The 13601-nt window shown below is 45.5% G+C and overlaps 1 protein-coding gene across 1 annotated transcript in view; it reads left to right on the top strand.

The window, feature by feature from the left end:
* Nucleotides 1-11450, top strand: part of LOC106808994 (zinc finger protein 26-like) — a 13379-nt gene extending 1929 nt beyond the window's left edge. The window contains exons 2-11 of the mRNA XM_014811930.1: nucleotides 418-497; nucleotides 897-1061; nucleotides 1280-1402; nucleotides 2246-2351; nucleotides 2517-2573; nucleotides 2773-2912; nucleotides 3133-4374; nucleotides 4420-5583; nucleotides 10483-10530; nucleotides 11385-11450. Of these exons, the coding sequence (XP_014667416.1) occupies nucleotides 418-497; nucleotides 897-1061; nucleotides 1280-1402; nucleotides 2246-2351; nucleotides 2517-2573; nucleotides 2773-2912; nucleotides 3133-4374; nucleotides 4420-5583; nucleotides 10483-10530; nucleotides 11385-11450 (3191 nt within the window). The remainder of the gene's footprint in view (nucleotides 1-417; nucleotides 498-896; nucleotides 1062-1279; nucleotides 1403-2245; nucleotides 2352-2516; nucleotides 2574-2772; nucleotides 2913-3132; nucleotides 4375-4419; nucleotides 5584-10482; nucleotides 10531-11384) is intronic.
* The last annotated feature ends 2151 nt before the right edge of the window (nucleotides 11451-13601 follow it).

Below are 13601 nucleotides of genomic sequence, written 5' to 3' on the forward strand. Positions count from 1 at the left end.
CCCGATTTGTCATTTTTGTGAGACCAACGATTAGACACGGATAAAGTTTAATGATTAAGGCAAGACTTGAGCTCAAGTTTATCGAGGTAAACACAATAAATCATAGGTAGACTAAGGCTACTAAATGTTGAATTTTGCCGGTTTCAGTCTGTCTCACTCCTATTGATACACTCCTGAATATATGAGTATTACATATTAACTCTGGCATCCTTGATCTTTGATCTAAGCTCTTCTGAACGGTAGTGTTCTCTTTTTATGGTAGGCACTTTTAATATTGTATAGTTGACTCTAGTAACACTCTAGTAGGTTAAAAACAGTTAAAAACAGTAGGTGGCAAAAAGTTATTGTTTAATTCTTCATTTAGCCTTACGGTGTCACGCCTCCTGTCATACTAGATCTCTTTTTGTACATTCACAGGCTGTGATGTTTGTGGAGATGACCATGCTACTGATGACTGTCCACAGTTGGGGCCTGTTACGGAAGTGTGTGATGCTCAAGTATGTGAAGAGATTAATTCCTTGTTTTATGCTTAAAGCCCACATACAAAATATTTTATACTAATTTTTCACATGCACCTGGAGTTGCGCACTCCCTGGACGTTATTCCTCACGGACTGTCCAGTATAAAAGTAGAAGTAGAAGAAGTACAAACGAGAAAGTAAAAGAGGAGGTGTCAACTTTCTGCAACATTTTGTGTGTGAAACTATTAGCACATACAACATTTATATCATGGCATTTAGCTTTACCTGTGGTGGTGCCTATTCACCCAGTTACTCAAAGAATACAATTAGCCTGCTTTCTAGTTTTAATCTTTATATTAAGTAAACAGTGTCTTTGTTACTTATTATGTAAGTCACCAGAAAAATAATCATAAGAATTTTTCATTATCTGATCTAGGTTCAATCTCGAGCCAGGCTGACACTTCCTGCACAGTTGCAACTAAACACAAGTGGGAAGGGTGTTGTCGCTAATTCAGTGATAACTGCCCGTACTAGATTCGGACCTTTTGAAGCTCCGCGAGTAAATATAAAGCGAACTCAAACTTCAGGCTTTGACCTCATGGTAAAGTATTTTCTGTTATGATGTCAGGTTTCAGCATGGTAATCTAACATAAAAATTAAGAAAATGACATGTTCTTCCCCTTCTTACATACCTTGTGTGTGTAAAATGATTTGATATATATACATATGAGTTATTCAACCATTTACCATTAAATCATCTTTGTGGAACTTTTCAGTATTTAATGAATATCCATGACTGACTGCATAATTTTTTATCAGGTTTTTAACGGTAACAAGACCATTTTACTTCAAATAGACATAGAGAATGAGTGCAATTGGATGTGTCTCGTTCAGCCTGCAACTTGTTCAGATGAACAGAATCTCATGGCTTTGCAGATGAAGGTATACCCTTATGAATTGTATACCAGGGTTTCTTCTACATAGGAGGCACTGCGGCACACCACCGTTGTCAAATTTAACAACGCCGTTGTGAAAATGCTCCTATATTTACCCGCCGTTGTCAAAATAGTGTCAATCCAAAAATAAATAGATCACCACATGCTTCTGACTATATACATGGAAAATCGTAATGAAATTCACAGCAACATTTCTTTTTGCATGCCGGCACACTCGTGTGTCATTCCCGATTGCAGCTTTTTCCTCGATCCCGAGAAAGTTTACCTCTCTCCTTCGCGTCTTCCTGCAGAATCCACATTCGTGCCTACTGCAAGCCTTTGAATCCATCATGCGCGTTTTCCCCCAAACCGGCCATTATACCTCCGTTGTCTAATTTTCCCTCAGAAGAAACCCTGTATACATGAATGTAAATGCTATATTTTGCTGAGATTACTGACAATATTTAAGCATGGATTATGTTGTGAGGCAAAACATGAATTAATGTAAGCTCATACTGATCGAGGAAATATAATGAGAATTATACACGTGATCAGAAAAAAGACTGATTAGGAAAACTGTGAGGAACATGAATTTTATTTAATAAAGATAATAAATTTTAGTTCTGCCTTGTGCATATAAACATCCACTATATGCACATTATTTAAACATCTGATGATATGTAACTTTCTGAAAGCCTTGGATACATATTGATGTCGATAAGGGAACTGAGAGCACTATAGGAACTTGACACTAGGGCAGCATGTGTGGTCCTGCACCATAGAGGCTGCAGTATTTCCCTGCTAAATTACTTAGAAAGTAGATGTGAATGTATTTCTTCTCTCAATACAGGATGACATATTCTACATAACCACACGAGACATCTCTGCAGGAGAGCAGTTGAAGGTTTGGTATGCACCTGCATATGCTGAAAAGCTCCAGAAACCACCAAATCCAGGTACTGTTTACTTATGATTATTTGTTAACTAGTTAGAAGACCTCTCCAATTCTTAAAGTTTAACTGGCTTTAGTGGATCATGTATCAATCTATGATTTATCTTACATGTTACTGCATTTCTATTTAGGTGCAGATTTGTTTATTTTACATTTTTTGTTTCTGCAGAACCATTACCTTTGACATTGCCAGATACCAGAAAGATACCTAAGAGTGCAAATACTGGTAAGTAAAATGTGACAGCAGTAGCTATAAAAGATGTATTTTCTACCGTATATGTTGAAGAATGTATAGACTCAATATGGCAGTTAAGTAGAGTAGTAGACAAAGGTTTTCCATATTGTGTATGGTTAAAATTCATTTATAATACGCTTTTATTTAATTCACATTTTATCTATAAATGTGGATCGTGTAATCTTTTCAGTGAAGAAAGCCCCACGCCCGAAATCTCATCTTCATCATTTCAACATTCACTGCAAGAAATGTAATGTGGTTTCTCCAACAAGGCCTGATTTTGTTGCTCACCTCAGGAATGTTCATGGTACATTTACGAGAAGAAAACAGGTAATATATGGTGTTATGAGTAATTTCTAATTATACAATGATAATAATATCATAGTAGTAGTACTCTACTTGATTGTTTAGAAAGGAACACACCTACACAGTAGTTTTATATTTGGCTTTTGAGTTCCAATCTGAATTACTGCAACATTTTATGTTTCACTCTAATGGCCTTAGGTTATCGTAAAAATCCAAACACTAATCGAACTATTTTGTGTAACAGAAGAACCCTGAGGTTGAAGAAGGCGCTGAACGTCCATCTGCAGCGGATAACTCTCCAGCAGTGAGCGAAGAGGCAAAACCGACTGACCCCCTAACACCTGAGCAAAGTAACTCTACTGTTGATAGCTCTGAAGCTCCCTCAACTAGTTATATTCCAAGGTCCAGGCGCAGAAACGTGAAACCAAAACGGTTCTTCGACGAAGACACAAAACCTTTCGAGCGGAGTGATTCTGCAAACTTTACTCCCGTGCTCTCAATGTGTGACCTCGACGACGAAGGCGTCAACGAAGCAGGAGTAATCTTGGAAGTTAGGGATAGAGAAGAAATAGATGAGGAAGGTGAGAAGAAGGACTCTACTGAAGAACTCGCAACTCCAAACTCAGGACGCCTCGGCGATGACACGGAGGATATTAATTGGACGTGTGACGTCTGTGATGCAACCCATGAGACGCAGGACCAGCTGCGATCGCACGTCCTCGATGATCACGCCGCGGAATTCACCTGCGCCGACTGCCAGCTCACGTTCCTACGCCAGGAGAAGTTGCAGAACCATCTGTGTGAGGACAGCGCGAGTTCGGGGTCGTTCTTCTGCGCCGACTGCCCGAAGTTGTTCGCGAACCAGCGGCTGCTCGATCGCCACACGACTTGCCACGGCGCGTCGGGCGCGTACTACTGCGAGACGTGCCACGCGTGTTTTGCGACGAGACGCGCGATGACGGACCACTCCTGCCGCTGTGAAGACGGCGAGGCTTTCCGCTGCGAGATCTGCGGCGATCGCTTCGTGAACGAGCTCTACCTGCAGCGCCACCTGGCGGCGACGCACGAGCGGAGGTTCGCGTGCGACACCTGCGAGAAGACGTTCGTTCTCGAAAAGCGGTTGACGGTGCACGCGGTCGTCTGCGAGGGCCTGCGCTCGATCGCGCAGAACGCGGCCGCGCAGTGCCGCCGCTGCCTGCAGATCTTCACGGACGGGACGGCGTTCGAGCGGCACGCGTCCTCGCACACCCACCCGCACGAGTGCGCGCGCTGCCGCCGCAGCTTCGCGAAGTCTCTCAGCCGGTTGCTGCACGCGTGCCAGCGGCGCGGGCGTGGCGGGCGAGGCAGCTTCGCGTGCGCGGAGTGCGGGCGCGCGTTCGACGACGCCGCGAAGCTGTTGCGTCACGCGCGCGTGCACGAGCGCGCGCCGTTTGAGTGTGAGTACTGCCGTCGCGTGTTCGCGCGCAAGGACCTGCTGCTGCGGCACGCGTGCGCGGCGTCGGGCGCGGCGGCGCGCGTGCACCGCATCCAGGGCCGCGAGTACCTCGTCGAGCCGCGCGTCTGCGAGACGTGCGGCGTGTCGTTCACGAGCAAGAGCGCGCTCGGCATCCACGCGAAGACGCACGGCGACAAGACGCACGCGTGCGAGCTGTGCGCCAAGCGCTTCCACCGCAGCGACACGCTGAAGATCCACTACGGCGTGCACACGAACGAGCGCAACTTCCAGTGCGCGCAGTGCGGCAACCGGCTGAAGAGCAAGGCGGCGCTGCGCGTGCACCTGATGAGCCACACGGGCCTGCGACCCTTCACCTGCGACATCTGCGGGCAGCCGTTCGCGCAGAAGGGCAACATGGAGAAGCACCGCGAGAAGCACGACCCGAACCGCTGCTACAAGTGCGGCTGCTGCGAGAAGACGTTCGCCGACAAGGTGTACGCGCGCGTGCACGAGCTCGAGCACACGGCGACGACACGCTTCGGCTGCAAGCTCTGCCACAAGACGTTCGTCAAGCTCTACCTGCTCAACAACCACGTGCGCGAGGCGCACTCGAGCGAGACGTACGTCTGCGAGTTCTGCGGCATGGCGATCAAGATGAAGCACAGCCTGAAGCGGCACATGCTGCGCAAGCATGCAGACGCGCGCGACGTCTGGCAGCGCGCCGACTACTTCAAGACGCAGCGCAAGGCCGACATCGACGACGGCAACGCCGCGCCGACGGTCGTGCGCGTCGACAGCCTCAACGCGGGCGCGGGCGCCGCCGGCGAAGTCGTCACGATCACGGACGAGGCGGGGAATCTCATCGAGACAGGCTTCGAGCAGATCCTGCTGCTGTCGAACCTGGCGACGGAGGACGGCGCCGCCGTCGCCATCAACCCCGAGCAGATGGAGGCGATCGGCGAGGCGCTGCAGGCCGTCGAGTCGCTCGAACACGGCGTTGCCACGACGACAATGACGACGACCGATCAGCCCGCCGAAGTCGCGGTCCCGCTCGGCGGAAACGACGAGATCGCCGCGGCGACGGGAGACGGCGAGGGGTACGTCGCCGCGGAGACGGCGGGGGAGGCGGCGACGACGGGTGGCAGCACGACGTTGTCGATCAACATCAACGGCGTGCAGACGACGGCCGTGATACCCGTGGAGAATCCGACGCAGGAGCAGATACGCGACGTCGTGCAGCGCATCATGCAGCTGCCGCAGGTGAAGCAGAGCGGAGGAGGAGGAGGCGGCGGGGGCGACGGCGACGGCGAGGAGGAGGGGGAGATGGATGCCGTCGTCACGTTCGACATCGGCAACTGCAGCTACGTTGACATGGCTGACTGTGTGATGCACGGTTGACATGGCTCACTGTGTGACGCGCGGTTGACATTGCTGACTGTGGTGACGTGTGACGCACGGTTGACATTGCCACTTTTATCATTTATAATAATTATTTATTCATTAATAGTACTTTATTAACGACAATAAGTAGTTTGCCTAGGGTATCGTAATTTCTCTGGAGATGATTTAGGTTGGTTAGATTAGTCGCATGGATATTACAAGTATAACCAGTTATGGCAGCCAAGTCAAGGTAATAGTCAAGGTTACATGAAGATATGTAATCGGCAGAGGTGTGCCGAGTAGAGTAGGCTTGAGGTTGTGACGTTCACTGACAACGTGGAAGTAAGTTGCAATCAATCGAAGAGAATTTGTTTCTTGGCAGGGCCGTAGTGGCCGCCACGGCAGCACGGCACTGGCGTGGCACTATTTTGGAGAAAAAAAATTCTGGAATGTGTGTTTAATAGGACAATGTGCCTATTCAAATTCAAACTTCAAAACATACAGATGTACATAGTGAAAGTATAAATGCAGATTGAAAATAGGCTTATTTTTCATAATTATGTACTCATAATATATATTTTAGATACTTTACTCAAAACATCAGCTTTAGCTACATTCTTCTTTGAAATTTACAAATTGACCTTTTGATCAGAATTGGTTGCTTTCAACATAGGCTGAAAATGCAGGAAATGGCATTTCCAGGCTCTACATTTCAAAATTTTTTGGGGGGAGTACCCCCAGACACCCCGCATTGGCTACATATTTCTGCAGAGCCACTTTTTGGGAGGCCACTACGGCCCTGGCCGGGGGTTCGATATCTTCGAGTGTTGCACTGAGTGTAAAAACTAAAGGAATTATATTTGAGATAGAGACGTGTACAGTAATGTGAACGAGTGTAACATAACTACATAACGGATTGAACTGTTTTCATTGTGCGAAGAGAAGAATATATGTACATATAGATCTTGCAAAGGGATAAACGAGTCTGAATTGCCCAAACATTATAAATATTCCCAATTTATGTACAGGAAATAGGAGACGTTGGATGCTCGCTTGTGCAAATATTACTATGCCTGTACTATCCATTACTTATGTCATATGTAGATAACTGAATAGATGATAATGGTCTATTTCAATCTTCTGTATAGCCACACCACACAACAGCCGTTTGATATATTTAAGAGATTAATTTATCAGAGCACTGGAACGTGAAATAAAATATAAAATGTTTCCTTATTTGAAATTTGCCTACACTCGCGGTTGAATTTGAATTGCACGTTTCAAAATTGCGAGTACTAATACGACTTTCTGAACGGATTCGAGTTTTATGAAAGGTCAGGAAGTAAAATGGTCGAAGAAAATATATGACTGTAGCATTACGCTAGGCTAGGAAGGAAAGATTTGCTCGAGGAGTCGAGGTATTCTAATAGGACGAAACCCATGGCCACCGGGGTTAGGAATGAAGCCGATCTATCATTTATTAGTACCTGTGCTAGGTTTGGTAAGTACACTTGCCATTTTATATTAGCATTATACAAAATTGTAAAAAAACAAAAACAAATACAATTAATGAAATGTATAGCGTATTGTATCATTAATTAATTTAATTGAGATATCGCATTGGTTAACTGCAGATTATGTCACAAATATGTATGTTGATACCCTTGCCTTGTTGGATTGGTTGAGTTATGCCACGGATGTTTTTGCTCGCTGTTATTCTCACGTATCTAGCTAAATAAAGTGGCAACTTTACTTATCTGAAGCTGCGTCAGTAGTTATAACTCGATCTGCGGTATTATAATAATAAAACGTTTCGTGGAATTAGATGTAATCAGGAGTAGATAAAGGGATTCCCTTTATCTACTCCTGATGTAATGTACACAAACATTGAAGGCATTGGCGCGTCGGGGTTTTTTGTGTTATAGGAATGTCGGTCGGCGTAAACAATTTCTTTAGGCTAAAACTATTGCCTAGTGTGCACGCACTCCACGTATATTTTTAATGGGGATAGTATTGTTCTGTATGCGACGCACGCACGCGCTCACACGAACGCACATGCACATTGCGTCTGCATTTATGGTATAATTGCAATATGGTAATGTTGGCATAATGGCAAAATTGGTAATATGGTATGGTTTTTTGTGTACATACAGTATACTTTTCACGGAGTTGCCATTGCCTTCAAAGTTCCCGTGGCCCATGTATAATATGTGGAAAACACATTATACACGCCTACACGCTAACAGATGAACGCAAACACCGGTACGCAAGCAAAACAAACTGCCTTAAAATTTACTGTGGCCCATATGTCGAAAAAAGCACATACACGCAATCACGGGTACGCAAACAAAAAACATATGGGCCACGGTATACATTTCACGGAGTTTCCATTGCCTTCAAAATTACCGTGGCGCATATATGAAAAACGGTATCAGGACAAATACCCCCCGGACAATCACCCACGGGACAATTACCCCCCTGACATTTACCCCCATGCCATTCACCCCCCGGACAATTACCCCCTGGACAATCACCTCACGGACATTTACCCCCCGGACATTTAGCCCCCGGACATTTACCCCCCCCCCGGGCTGACAATCCCCCCCGGGCAATTACCCCCCCGGACATATAGAGGAGGAGTTAGAGGACGACGGAGAAGGTAGTAGAGTAGTAGGAAGGGGAGAGGAGGGGGAGGTAGAGGAGGTGCAGGTCGTGGTTGAGGGAGGAGGAAGAGGAGGAGGGGAGAATGTGATAGAGGAGGAAGAGAGGAGGAGGTAGAGGCGCCCTCCTCTACCTCCTCCTCTCCTCCTCGTCCACCTTCTCCCCCTCCTCTTCCTCCTCCTCCACCTCATCTCTTCCTCCTCCTCCTCCACCTTCTGCCCCTCCTCCTCCACCACCTTCTTTCCACGTTCTCCCCCTCCTCCTCCACCTCCTCGCCTCCTCTCCTCCTCCACCTCCCCCTCCTCCCCTCTTCCTCCACCACCTTCTACCCACCTTTTCCCCTTCCTGCTCCTTCACCACCTTCCCTTCTCCTTGACCTCCTCCCTGTATCACTGTTCAACAATGAATAATAAACACCAAGTGAGTAATTGTCCGGTGGGTAGATTTCCGGAGGGTGATTGTCCGGGGGGTACTTGTTCGAGGGGTACTTGTTCGAGGGTATTAATTTTGTCCTAGAACCATGAAAAACGCATACACGCAAATGCATGTGCACAAACACAGGCAGGCAAGCAAAACAAACTGATGTTTAACGTTCAAAATTACCGAGGCCCATATGTGAAAAAAAACACATATATACATGCAATCAGGTACGCAAGCAAAAAACATGGGCTACGGTATACGAAATAATATTGATATTATTTATTAATCTGTCGAGTATTATGTCGGTAAATATACTTTGTGGTGAAAATAACCAATCCTCATTCATCTTAAAACGGATGATTAATCTTTTAACATGGTTTCTATGCGAAATACGAGGTTGTAGCCAGGTCACAGTCTAGGACATCGCGTAGCCATGACAACGCAGAACTCCAGGTTTGGTTCAGTCTTTCTTTGAGTCTTTCAGTCAGAAACATGACAGCTTAGATGTACTTAGTATAGAGTTGCGAAAAGCATTACAGCGCCCGAGTTTTGTGTTGTCACAAACAGCCAACACGACCGTGCATGATTGGTCATCTGGTTATGTTATCGAGGCATCGGCATGTATATCGAGCAGCGAGAAGCCGATGCGCGCGCACAACGATCCGAACTATATAACGGCAGGTTTGCTGTTAGATAGCCTGTGGCTCCCATGGTCAAGTGATCAGGACTTCAGTAGCACGTGGATATTAGTTTAATTCAATTCAGAAGGTCTGCGTTAACACATTATTGTTAGTTTATTTATTATTATTAGTTCTTGATATATATATATATATATAATATAGGCATCTATATTAAGTGGGGGCGTGCGTGCGTATGTGCATACTATATTATGTGTGCGAGTGAAGAAACCAGGAAAATTTGGGGCTTTAGAAATCAGTCTCGCAGAGATCGAATCTATATTTATCGTGACAGTTTTAATGATCCTGAGAGTTACGACGATACGAAACAAAAATCTGCATACAGTGAAACGTATCACGTCTTAGAACAACATGAGTGGACTACTGACGTCAAACATGAGCAACAGCAGCGTCATCGAAGAAAACAACCAAGTTAGCCGCGTGTTCTTTTCAAATACGAAAACTGACACTATAGCAGTAATAGTGGCATTATTCGTGTTGAGTTCGATCGTCACGACAGTCGGCAACGGTCTCGTGATCGTCATCATAGCGAGGATTCGCCGACTGCGAACAGCAGCAAACCTCACGATCCTCAATCTGGCCTGCTGCGACTTTGTGATGGGCTGTTCGTTATTGTCGGCACTCGCACCTCGTTACACGATGCCGCGGTGCGCAGTGTTTACGGGGTACGCAGCCACAATCCTTGTAGCGTCGATGGAAGCAATTGCGCTCTGCACGACAAACAGGTAGCGTGGCGATTCGCGCACTCGGCTACGCCTACAGCCAGGGATGACAAACCGAACGCACCCGGTTCTCATCGTGCGTCAGTTTGCTTGTAGCAGCAGAAAGGCTGCGTGCTGCCCCGATCGACATCCAAGCAACGTATTACTGGCATCCGTCACGGGTTCGGGGCTGGCGTCGGTGAGCTGGTAATGGCGCCAGGATTCGTGTATTTTATCGCTAGCGCACTAGCCATTTTATTGTTGTCATGATACTGCTACATCACCATCCGTCTCCACAGATCGCCAGGGACCACTGCGCGAAGGATCGCTGGCAGCGTCAGCTGCGGGTAAGAGAGTGCCACGACAGCGTTCCACGGCAACATGGAAGACGTCAAAGATCAATGCTTCATGGTTGTCGGCTCTCTCGTGCACTCTCTTGCTCAGCACGTTCTCCCCATGGTCGCTGAATCTACAGCTTCCCGTCGGGCTTCAAAACATACGGGGTTATTCGAGGCTAACTGCCTGCTACTGAATTCACTGATTTAACTGCCGATTATTTACTTCTACAAGTACACGGAAATTTCGGTCAGCCGTCAGAGAACTTTTCGGTTGTGGACGTCCTCTGAGGTTACATCATTTCAACCGCGACGGAGCAGGAAGCGTAGCGAAGCAATCAAGCTATTAGACAAACAGTAACTTATGTACCATATATAATGATGTAAAGAAAATTGTACACAAGCGTCAAGTATATATGTGTTGCATGAATTACGAGCATTGTATGTAATGTTTAACGCAATGGAATGCGCAAATCATTATACACCATTCTGGGTGTACGTGAGTCTCGCGGGGGCGTGTCATCTTATATGCGTCATTGTAGAAGATTATTACACCGATAGCACTTAGTTATAACGCTAGTGTCGTGAGATTTTGTTGGTAAATAAATCTGTGAGGCAACATATACGGAACGTGTTTTGCACGTAAAATGTCCTTCCTGTCAGTATGCCTCTATACAGCGAGTTACTTTCGAACGTCACACTGCCTAATAATATTATTGTTTCACTGATTATATACACGAGTCTTTACTTGTCATTAAACAAAGGCGTCACTGTAAAGTTTATTATTAATTTTGGTAATCCGGGGAACAGCATTTCTCGCATTTTGCTATTTTTCTCAGTATGTTTAGTAAATTTTGTGGTTTCAGGGAATAACCTCATACGTGAATAATCTCCACGGTCTCGGCACGACTCATTTACCGTTAGAGTTTTGACGCAATATTATCAGGAGTAGATAATAGTTCCCTATTATCCTACTTCTGATATTATCGATCCAGGCTTTTCAGCAAATGGAAGGAGATTTTAGAGTTAAGAACATATTGTCTGAAGACCAAACTTCCGCATTCGGTCTTAGCTGTTTCCGAAAAACCTCCCGCCCGGAACATAATATATCATATAGTGCCAGTGAACACAACGCAGCACAGCGTTGAACGTGGCAACAAATATATAGCACTAGCGGGATATACCCGGCGTGCCCGGGAAATTAGTGGCGTTACTCAAGTTAGGTGACCGCTTTATTGAAAGGGAAAATACCCCCAAAAATCTATCTATCTATCCATGCATGCATCCATCCATCCATCCAATCCAATCCATCCATCCATCCATCCATCTATCCATCCATCCATCTATCCATCCATCCATCCATCCATCCATCCATTCCATCCCATTCCATTCCATCCCATCCCATCGCACCGCATCCCATCCCATCCCATGCCATCTCATCGCATCTCATCGCATCTCATCGCATCTCATGCCATCCATGCCATCCACATGACATGCCATGCCATCGCAATCGCAACGCATCATAGCACGCAATGTCATGCCATGCCATGCCATCCCATCCCATGCCATCGCATTTGCCATTCCATGCCATCCCATGCCATCCAAACAGTAAAAAAATAATAAGAAATCAAAAGATAAAAAGACATTAATAATATAAACAAGTTAAAAAATAACATACTAAAGAGGTAGGTAAAGGGGAAAAAAGAAAAAAGGGGAAAATAAGTACGCCAGCTGGGACTCGAACCCGGAATCCCGTGTAGGCAGACGGAATGTTCTAGCGATTAGGCCACTGCGCCGTTCAGGGTAATAACATGGATTCACACGTTAGTGATGTTAATCTGTACGCACACGCCATCTATTGATGAATAAGAATTTTTATAAATTTTTAACTTTCTACTTTTTAAAACTTTTAGTTTTCTAGTTATGCGGGTACGACATAATTCGACTGAACAACTTTATATATGATACTGAAGCAAATGTGCAGTGCTAAAACGATGTTAATATTTCAACTTTTTATATGTTTCCCAAAGATACTTAAATATACCTCGCTGCTCATGCTCATGCCCACAGGCACTTGGGAAGAGTCAGTGAAAACTGAAAATAATAGTCTGTATATCAACTTGCTTTCACAAAAACTAATGCAGAACTAGCCGATCGCCGCACTCGCCGCTGCGTGGTGTGCTGTGTCGCACTATATATGGCCATATATATATGGCGACGCAGCCACACACGCAACGGCGAGTGCGGAGCGGCTAAATATGCGCGACACAGCACGTGCACGCAGCGGCGAGTGCGGAGCGGCGTAGTTCTGCATTAGTTTCTGTGAAAGCAAGTTGACACAACAGTGGAAGTGTATTGAGGGGTAGTATTTGTGTTTTGCGTTCAGATTATTTTCAGTTTTTAACTGACTTTGTCCAAGTGCTGTGGCGCATGCCCACATCAATCGGTCTACGACCTACGCATACGTTAGCAATAATCTGGTAGAAAAGGGCCTTGCTGATTTCCCAAAAAATATATATGTGACGTTACTGCGAATAAATGGTGAAGCGAGCGAGGTGCTTACGGGTGCAACTACTGGCGTTTGGTATATCAATGTCGGCTCCACACAATTATAAGTTGCAAAACCTCTAATCACTTTTCAAGATAAGTAAAAACCTTACATAACACCAGGAGTGAATAATAATAGATATAATCAATATACTCTATTATTATTCACTCCCTGACAACACTATATACGGGTTGTTTACGAAAGAGTCGAAGCGGAACAAAGGGATATACGCGCGTGAGTTACAGCCTACTTTTATCATTCACGCTTTTATCATTTATAATCATATTATTTATTAATAGTACTTTTAACGACAATGAAGTAGTTTGGCCTAGGGTATCGTAATTTTCTCTGGAGATGATTTAGGTTGGTTAGATTGGTAGCATGGATATTACAAGTAAGTACCAGTTATGGCAGCCAAGTCAAGGTTATAGTCAAAAGTTACATGAAGGTATATGTAATCGGCAGAGGTGTGCCGAGTAGAGTAGGGCTTGGGGTTGTGACGTTCACTGACAACGTGGAAGTAAGTTGCGATCGA

Source organism: Priapulus caudatus, unplaced genomic scaffold (assembly GCF_000485595.1).
Source record: "Priapulus caudatus unplaced genomic scaffold, Priapulus_caudatus-5.0.1 Scaffold321, whole genome shotgun sequence".
Taxonomy (NCBI): Eukaryota; Metazoa; Priapulida; class Priapulimorpha; order Priapulimorphida; family Priapulidae; genus Priapulus; species Priapulus caudatus.